Source organism: Bos grunniens, chromosome 7 (assembly GCF_055505025.1).
Source record: "Bos grunniens cultivar Pamir isolate PY7600 chromosome 7, Bosgru_T2T1.0, whole genome shotgun sequence".
In the NCBI taxonomy this organism is placed as follows: Eukaryota; Metazoa; Chordata; class Mammalia; order Artiodactyla; family Bovidae; genus Bos; species Bos grunniens.
Window position 1 is genome coordinate 6,443,873 of NC_141171.1, and position 10,026 is coordinate 6,453,898.

Sequence of the window (10,026 nt, forward strand, 5' to 3'; positions counted from 1 at the left end):
GATGTTTTTCAATTCCTTTTGATAAAGGCATAAAGTTTCTTTCAGTCATTTTTTATTTAAATGGCAACCCACTCCAGTGTTCTTGCCTGGAGAATCCCAGGGACGGCGGAGCCTGGTGGGCTGACGTCTATGGGGTCACACAGAGTTGGACACGACTGAAGCGACTTAGCAGCAGCATGCAGCATGCCAGATCTTAGTTCCTGGACCAGATATCCAACCCTGGCCCCCTGCCTTGGGAGCTCAGAGTCTTAGCCACTGGACCACCAGAGAAGGCCCTCTTTCAGTAATTTGACAACCTTTCCTCAAAGAGGGATGTCTGGATTAAAAGAACTTGAATGATACCCATAATCCCAGTGTAATCATGAGAAAAATATCAGACAGACCCAATTTGGAGGTATGCTACAGGACTCCCAGGCAATCTTCCCACAACTGTACTGCTCATGAGTACGAAGGAGAAGACCAAGGAGCTGTCCCAGCCACAGGAGACTGGGGAGCTGGGACAACTCAATGTAAGAGTTCCTTGGCCTTCTAAATGCAACCGAGTTCTCCAGCCAGAAAGGAGACACAGATGGTGATAGTCTGAAAGTCTGGAGGTTGCTTAAAGGCAATGTACCAATGTCCATTTCTTAGTCATAACAAACATGCTCCGATAATAGAAGATGTTCACAACAGGGGAAAAAGTGGGTGGGTGGGGGCATATGGAGACTCTATCCTACAGGCAATTTTCCTGCAAATCTGAATTCCAAACTCAAACGTTTACTTAAAAATATTTTAAAACATTTTTAAAGAACTTGGGCATTTTCAAACTGTTCCTTTTAAACAAGGACATGTCCACCCTTGTTTGCAGAGCTTTCTTTGCAAAGGAGGGTTTTCACTTGGCCAGAATCAGACGTGGCCAAGTGTCCTGGGCAACTGCACGCTTTCGGTCTATTTTGGCCCACTGGCCGGAGGTGGGGCTGAGTAGAATGGTTTAATTCAAGCAGTGAAGCTGACCAAGCAGAAAGCTGGGATGAGGAGAGAGTGGGTGGGACTCAGAACAGGCCATGTCTCCCTCAATTCTTTTGTCCAGAGAGAAGGACATAAAATTCCTAGTAAACTACGGCATGGGGTAAAAGGACTACAGTACCGGATGCGGCTGGAGGAGGAAAGGGAAAAGGAAAAAGGCTCAGCCACTGGGTCCGCACAAGAAACTCCATCTCTCTAGGCCACTGTCTCCCAGCCTGCATCTTGAGGGTGTTGCCTTAGTCGCACATTAAAGGGATGCACACGAGGCGTTTCATCAGTGCTCAGCACCTATGTCTTCCTTTATAGCATCTCTGCCACTGAATCATGTCTCATGATCAGTGAGGGCCTCTTTCTTAGTAATGTAGAGGGACTTCCTGGTAGTCCAGTGGCTAGGCTCTCTGGATGACTGTTGTAAATGGCAAAGAGACAGCATCAACTGAGGCTGAGATTCCAAAGATGGTTTATCAGTTTCCGCTTAGAAACATGCAGCCATCTACATCCCCACCCTGGGATCGGTGCCCTCTATCTAGGGCCCATGGGGACTGCCCAGCTGGTGCACGTCTCACATGCATACCCACCCAAATATCCCACAGCCCTCATAGATACCCGCTAAAGCTGTTCCAGTGTCGGGAGGGCTGGAGAACAGGACAAAGCAACGATGAAAGTGACATGCAAGGCTTCCCTGGTAGCTCAGGGGTAAAGAATCAGCCTGCCAATGCAGGAGACACAGGTTTGACCCCTGATCCAGGAAGATCCCGCGTGCCACAGAGCAACTCACCCCTTGCACCAGAACTACTGAGCCAATGCTCTAGGGCCTGGGAACCACAGCTGCTGAAGCCCACATGTTCTAGAGCCCCTGCTCCACAGCAAGAGAAGCCTGCGTCATCCATCACACCCACAGCCCCCACCGTCATTTTGTAAAGTATTTTTTCTTATTGATTTACTTATTTGGCTGTGCTAGGTCTAGGGGTGGCATGTGAGCTCTTAGTTGCAGCATGTGGGGTCTAACTCCCTGACCAGGGATCAAACCTGGGACCCCTGCATTGGGAGCAACGAAGAGTAGCCCCTGCTCTCTGCAACTAGAGAAATCCCACGTACAGCAACGAAGACCCAGCACAGCCAAAAAGAAGAAGAAAGTAAATCTTATTAAAAAAAAAAAAAAAAGTGGCATGCCCAAGGAGCAGAGTTGCAAGGCATCCACTCCCAGTACTTTGGCACACCACCAGGGTTGACTGCAGTGCCCATGGCCACGACCTCTCCGCCTGCCTTCTTCAGAGGACTTTCATCTGTAGTTCTGGTGTGGAGCCCCTCTGAGCAAGGAGCCCGTATGCCTGCCCGGGTTGCTGAGACAGTGAGGGGTCGGGGGGCAATTACCTCGAACATCAGGCCGTGCTTCTGGCAGAAGGTCTGCACTTCGGGGTAGGCGGTGCTCTGGAGGGCTTCCCTCTCTGCGTCCATATCTGCAACGAACGGTATGGAGGCTAGGAACCGGACAAACTCAGAACTCGTCCCTGCCTCACAGCTCTGCTTTTAGCCTCAGGTGCTCTTACAAAGGAAAGCTGTGACAAACCTAGTGTGTGTGCTCAGTCACTCTAGTCGTGTCTGACTCTGTGACCCTACGGACCGTAGCCTAGCCTTCCAGGCTGCTCTGTCCATGGTGATTCTCCAGGCAAGAATACTGGAGTGGGTTGCCATGCCCTTTTTCAGGGGACCTTCCCAACCCAGGGAGGGAACCTGCGTCTCTTACACATCCTGCATCGGCAGGTGGGTTTTTTACCACTGGCACCAACAAACCTAGACGGTGTATTAAAAAGCAAAGACGCCAGTTTGCCAACAAAGGTCTGTATAGTCAAGGCTATATTCTTTCCAGTAATCATGTACAGATGTGAAAGTTGGACCATAAAGAAGGCTGAGCACCGAAGAACTGATGCTTTTGAATTGTGCTGGAGAAGGCTTTTGAGAGTCCCTTGGACTGCAAGGAAATCAAACCAGCCAATCCTAAAGGGAATCAACACTGAATACTCATCGGAAGGACTGATGCTGAAGCTGAAGCTCCAAAACTTTGGCCTCCTGAGGTGAAGAGCTGACTCATTGGAACAGACCCTGATTCTGGGAAAGATCAAGAAGGACAAAAGGGCAACAGAGGATGAGATGGTTGGATGGATCCATCACTGACCCAATGGACATGAACTTGGGCAAACTCCAAGAGATGGTGAGGGACAGGGAGGCCTGGCATGCTGCAGTCCATGGGGTTGCAAAGAGTCGGACACAACTTGGTGATTGAACAACAACAACTCTTACAAAGGTTAGGACCATTCATGAAGAATCAAAAGCTACAAAAAATAGGAGGCATGCCAGAAAGACCAACTATGCCTGAGACTTTCCTAGTGTTAGTGCTAAAAATCCCACATCCCAGGAAACCCCTCAGACCCAGCTAACCAGTATGGTTGTTCACCTTTGGTTAGGGTTGCCAGATATAATACAGGACACCCCATTGATTTGCATTTCAGATAAGTAATGAGAAGCCTGGTAGCATAAGTGCAGCCCACTCCCTGAACTCCAGAATGTGCATTTCTGACAAGCCCTGTTCCATGTGTAACACAAATCACTTGTTAGCATAAGTATGTCCCTCTCTGCACACTGGCGGTGGTGGATTACTCACTCAGTCGTGTCTGACTCTTTGTGACCCCATGGACTGCCAGGCTCTTCTGCCCGTGGGATTTCCCAGGCAAGAATACTGGACTGGGTCACTATTTCCTTCTCCGAGGGATTTTCCTGCCCCAGGGATCGAATCCACGTCTCCTACATTGCAGGCAGTCTTCACTGCATGCAGATTCTTTACTGCTGAGCCACCAGAGAAGCCGCTCTGCACGCTGAGTGAGTGAGTGAAGTCACTCAGTCGTGTTCGACTCTTTGCGACCCCATAGACTATAGCCTACCAGGCTCCTTTGTCCATGGGATTTTCCAGGCAAGAGTACTGGAGTGGGTTGCCATTTCCTTCTCCAGCTCTGCACACTATCTTATACTAAAAGATCATTGGTTGTTTACTTCAAACGCAAACTGAGCTGGGTGTCCTGGTTTTGCTGGTTATGGTGGTGGTTTGGTTTCTTATTTTTGATAAATCTGGCAGCCCTGCCTAGGGTAAATCTGGATTCTAAGATTATTTTCTACCACTTGCCTTCATTGTATGGCCTTGTGCCAAGCATCATGCTATCCTTGGTTTCCTCCTCTGTAAAAAGTGGGTGATGCCTCTACTCTGCAGGGCTACAAGCTCCCCAAAGTCAAAAACCTCTGCTCTGTCTAAGTCATTGCTAATTTCTCAGCACTCAACACAGGTACCGAATAAATGTTGATGGAACCATTGAGGCTGCACCTATTGTAATGTAAGCATTCAAGAATTATTTGTTTTCTCCATGTAGCCAGGGGAGGGTCACTTTAGTGTCCATGAAAAGACTCCCAAAGCGGCTAGTACGAAGAAGCTGCCGGGGTCCTAGCACAGGCACTGACCTGAATGCCAATCTTGGACCTGCCTCCTACTCCCTTCCTGTGCCTGTCCTATGAATTCCACAGGTTATTTATATTTGTCCATAAAATGTCCTCTGTGAAGTTACTTTATGTCCAAACACTACAAAGGATCTCTGGTGGTCCAGTGGTTAAGACACAGGTTCAATCCCTGGTCAGGGAGCTAAGATCCTGTTTGCATGCGTGCTAAGTCACTTGAGTCAAGTCCAATTCTTTGCAACCCCATGGACTGTAGCTAGCCAGGCTCCTCTGTCTATGGGATTCTCCAGGCAAGAACACTGAAGTGGGTTGCCATTTCCTCCTCGAAGGGATCTTCCTGACCCAGGGATAGAATCCGAATCTCTTATGTCTCCTGCAGTGGCAGGCAGATTCTTTACCACTCAGCAATGCCTGGGAAGCCCCAAGATCCCGCAAGACAAAAATGCCAAAAAAAAAAAAAAAAAAGCATCAAGGATACAATGGCAAACAATGCATATGTAGACAATGCAGTATGCTGGAGCCAGCCCCTGCTGTCCTGGGAGAGCCGATGGCTGAATCATCAGGGATTTTGTTAAAACAGCCACTGTGAAAAATTAGCTTCTCAGGTGGCTCAGTGGTAAAGAACCCATGTGCTAATGCAGGAGACTCGGGTTCAATCCCTGGGTCAGGAAGATTCCCTGGGTCAGGAAGATACCCTGGGGAAGGAAATGGCAACCCACTCCAGTATTCTTGCCTGGAGAATCCCACGGACGGGGGAGCCTGACCGGCTCCAGTCCATGGGATCGCAAAAGAGTCAGACATGACTTAACTAAATAACAATAACGTGAAACATTAAACTGTCTGAACTTGGGATGGAATACATGACAGTGAAAGTGGAGATTGCAAATACTCAAACCTCATCACTTCCGAACTATTTTACTACCCTTGACCCTGGTTTCTGCTCTTGAGTTTGTTTACAGCTATTGATTTTGCATTAGGGAAATATTCGAGGATGGTGAGCTACCCAACATATCTGGCTGCATGTTTATGAGGTCACCCAGGACAGCTTGAAATTGACCACGGTGGGAGAATTTACACCACAGAAATTGGCAGACAGTATGAATCAGGGGTTTTTGTTTTAATTTTCGAAGAACGGGTTATTAAACCCTTGCCGGCACACACTGTGGACTCTTTGCCTTCATGGAGCTTATAGCCTGGTTGGAGGAGTCATGCATTAGATAAACAGATCAGTTGAATAACTACAGTTTATGGGGCTTGGGGCTTTGTAGGTTCCTGGACCTATTGGAGCAGTGTGGGTGGGTGTGGGTGTGAGGTGAGAGTTACACCAGATAAAGTTGGGGAGTAAACCAGATCCTGTCATACAGAGCTTTGTAGCTGTGGGAAGACTTGGGCACTTTTTAAGCCTAGCTTAGAACATTCATCATTAATATTAGTTGTAGTATCATTTGCTACTGACAACTCTCTCAAGTCAGGCTCTAAGGCTGGCTTATAGGGGAGGAAGCAAAGGGTCAGGGAGGCTCTCCCTCACCAGTCCCTATGTGTGTGGGTCACTGGCCGGGCTGTGTTCACATCCAGGTCTCCTAGAGGATGCTGTGAGCCATGCCCACTGGCCCTGGCACCCCACCAAGCTCTAAGTCCAGCCCTGTCCCTTACCTGAGACCGTAGAGCTGATGAAGATGGCCACGCTTCTGGATGCAGGCGCTGGGAGGGGGCCTGCCTGACCGTGGAGAAGCCGCCGGCGGGTGCCTGGGCTGAGGGGGCTGCAGTTCACGCTGCCCACCTACCTGGACAGTCTTTCCCCAGGAAAGGGCCGGGGCCTCAGACACCTCACACCAGTGGCCAGATGGCCTTCCTGGGAGGCCAGCCGGGCAGGGCCATCTGCAGTGGGGTACCTGTCTCACCCTCCTAGGTTTCTTGACCACCCGCAGCCTCTGTCACCTCCAGGGCCCCTGGGGAGATGAACCAGTGGCTCTTCACGGCTCCACTTGGTCTGCGAAAGCTAATGGGGAGAGATGTTGGACAGTGGCCTCCCAGCCGACATCCCTTGGATGTTGACTCCACCAGGCACCCGAGCCTTTTCCCCCTCAACCAATAGCTCCTCGCCCCAGGAGCTCACCGGTAGCCACAGTAACTGTGGTTTCCTGGCACTCAGCTTTGGAGTCCAGGGACCAACCAGCCTCCTGAACACCTGGGTCCCCTGGGGCTCAATGAAAATTGAGCCCTGGCCCAGGTGTGCAGTGGGAGGCTGTGTGATGCTGGGCGCGGTGCCAAGCCCTGGCAGGGCAGGCAAGAAGGACAAACTCGAGGGAACCCCCATCATCCTGTGCTCACCATGCCCTCCAGTGAAGTATGGGCACAAGGTGTACTATTTAAGCCAGCGGTTCTCAACTGGGGGCCGTTTTGCACCCCCCCTCAGGGGACACTTGCGATATCTGGAGACATTTTTGGTTGTCACGACTGGGGGAGGAGAAGCTCTTGGCATCTAGAAGGTAGGGTCCGAGGATACTGCCCAACACCCCACAAGGCAAAGGACAGGGCCTCCATGGAAAACCATTTGTCCCCAAATGTCAGCAGTGCTGAGAAACTGGGACACCAACTTTAAATCAACTCTAGCTGAATCTGCTTGCCTGCACGAGGTGTGGAACCTGAGGCCTGCTCTCCTTGAGAAGAAGGGAAATTAGCAAGTCTCCGGAGGGGCAGTTAAGTACCTACCCACCTGGAACTGACTGAGGGATTTCTCTCATGACCTGGTGGTTAAGACTCCACGCTTATAATGCCAGGGGTGCAAGTTTGATCCCTGATTGAGCAACCGAGATGTGCTGTTTGAAATAATCAAATACACCATTTGAAAGAGCATGGATGGAGCTTGAGGGCATTGCGCTGAGTGAAACAAGTCAGAGAAAGATAACTGCTCCAAGACCTCACTTATATGTGAAATCCAAAAAGGGTCCAACTCAGGGACTTCCCTGGTGGTCCAGGGGTTAATAGTCCACCTTCCAAGACAGGAGATGCAGGTTTGATCTCTGGTTAGGGAACTAAAAACCCACATGCTGCTGGGAAACGAAGCCCACGTGTCGCAACTGAACCTGCGTGCCCTGGAGCCTGTGCTGCCCAACAGAGAAGCCCACGTGTTGCAACAAAGACCCAGCACAAACAACCGCACAAAAGAAGCCCAACTCAGAACAGAGAGGAGAATGGTGGTTGCCAGGGACTGTAGGTGGGGAAATGGGGAGAGGTTGGCCAAGGGCTACAAGCCTCCAGTTATGAGTCAGTCCAAGGATCTAATATGTAGCATGACGATCACAGTTAACAGTACTGTGCAATGTTGTGTTATACACCTGGACGTTCCTAAGACAGTTAAGTGTCCTCACCACAAAAATGAAATGGTAATTATGTGACACCTGTTAGCTAATGCTACTGTGGGTAGCCATCCTGAAGTGCATCATATGGACATGATACACCCTAAACTTACACAATGTTATATGTCGATTGTATTTCAATAAAGCCTGGGGAACAATTAAAAAAAAAAAGTGAGCAGGAAAAAACTTTCTCAGGATTTGGCCTTACAGAAGATGCTTTGGTGACCTTACTCCTGCCTCACCCACCTCTCAGTGTTGACAAACCACAGATTGGAGGAATGGATACCTTGGTGTCCATGGGTTTGCTTGGAATGCTGACTCCTCCATTGCCTTCCTGGAGGACTTAAGCCAACAGCCTCTCTCCTGGGACGTCAGCTGCCATCTTCTGGGAAATGGGAGTGAGAACCACTCCCGGGTGGGCTAGGGTGAGAAGAGGAGGCTCTCATCTCAGGAACAACACATAAGGAAGAAAGCACAATGTGCCTGACAACCAAAATAAATTCCCAAACTTCCATGAGGAAGCAAATGCAAACAAGGCCTTTGGGAGAGAGGTATGTAAGTACCCGCCTCAGTTCAGCTCGTTGCTCTGCGATGACCTAGAGGGGTGGGAAGGAGAAGCGGGAGAGAGGCTCAGCAGGGAGGGTTTATATACATACATATGACTGATTCACTCCACTGTACAGCAGAAACTAACACAGCATTGTAAAGCAATGATACTCCAATCAAAAAAATAAAGAAAAAGGGACTTCCTTGGTGGGCCAGTGGTTAAGGCTCCATGCTCCTAATGCAGGGGGCTCGGGGTCGATCCCTGGTGGGGGAATGACAATCCCACATCCCACATGTGTGGTCAAAAAAATAAAAGAAAGAATAAAAATATGATATGCTTTTCCATTTGTTCATATATATTTTTTAAAAGGCCCCACTTTACATACAGGCACTCAAGAAATAGTTTTACCTAACAGCCTGAATTTTTGCTCATCTTTTTCTTCTTTGCCCCAACTTCCCTTCCCTGCTTTGTCCATCCAGAAAGGCTTTGCTGTTCAGGGGTCCCAGGACCACCCTAGGTTTGGAGGATTCCCTAGGAGGACTCGAAGGATTCACAAATGCTGTTTCGCTCACCCTGACGGTTTATTACAGCAAAAAGTTAAAGTGTTAGTTGCTCAGTCATGTCCAACTCTTTGCGACCCCACGGACTATAACCCTGACAGGCTCCTCTGTCCATGGAATTCTCCAGGCAAGAATACTGGAGTGGGTTGCCATTTCCTTCTCCAGGGCATCTTTCTGACCCAGGGATTGAGCCCACATCTACTGCATCTCCTGGATTGACAAAGAGATTCTTTACTACGGAGCCACCTGGGAAGCCAGTTTCAGTTCAGTTCAGTCACTCAGTCATGTCCAATTCTCTGTGACCCCATGGACTGCAGCACACAAGGCTTCCCTGTCCCTCACCAACTCCGAGAGCTTGCTCAAACTTAAGTCCCTTGAGTCGGTGATGCCATCCAACCATCTCATCCTCTGTTGTGCCCTTTTCCTTCGGTCTAATGCTGGCCAATTGCTCTCAGCCTTAGGGTCTTTGCATATGCCATACTTGAACTCCCATGCTGCACCTTTTCAAGTTATACACATTCCACCTTAAACGCCATTTCCTGAGAGGCTCTCTCTGACCATGCCACTACTCCTTGACGTCTCAAATTGCTCCCCGCACCATCACCCTATTTTAATTCTCTGCACAGTACTCACCACCAGCTGATGTTTCTTCTTTGTTTACTGTTTGTTCCTCCTAAGAGAACGTGACGTCTGCGTCTGCCAAGGTCAGCGTGCCTGGCACATAGCAGGTGCTGAGTCCATAACTGTCCAATCAGTCAGCTCATCACCAGTTATCCATCTTTCTCAACTCCTGTTGGTCACATAAGGAGACAGCTAAGCAAGCCTGGATTCCCCAGGAAGGACAGAGGTTTGCCTTGGGGGCTCCAGCCTTCCTCCAGCTCCTGCTGGTGGTGAAAGGGCCAATTTATAATCTTCTGGGGAAGTAGGCTGGAGAAGAAAGTTTCCTGGGCTCTGCATTGCCTGAAAGGCATGCCCCCAGCAACCCTAGTAACTTTTGTCTTAGACACTTCACAGGTCTCTGCCAATTCCCCCAGCAACTAGGATAATAAAAGAA

The 10,026-nt window shown here is 49.4% G+C and overlaps 1 protein-coding gene across 2 annotated transcripts in view; it reads right to left on the minus strand.

Annotated features, from left to right (window-relative positions):
• Positions 1 to 9,815, minus strand: part of NWD1 (NACHT and WD repeat domain containing 1) — an 82,222-nt gene extending 72,407 nt beyond the window's left edge. The window contains exons 1-3 of one of the 2 annotated variants that reach the window (XM_086408607.1): positions 9,606 to 9,815; positions 8,152 to 8,285; positions 2,380 to 2,465 (exon numbers count right to left, since the gene is read on the minus strand). In XM_086408607.1, the coding sequence (XP_086264733.1) occupies positions 2,380 to 2,463 (84 nt within the window). In that variant the 5' untranslated portion in view covers positions 2,464 to 2,465; positions 8,152 to 8,285; positions 9,606 to 9,815. The remainder of the gene's footprint in view (positions 1 to 2,379; positions 2,466 to 8,151; positions 8,286 to 9,605) is intronic. The other variant, XM_086408608.1, reaches the window with a different exon arrangement.
• Positions 9,816 to 10,026: the final 211 nt, after the last annotated feature.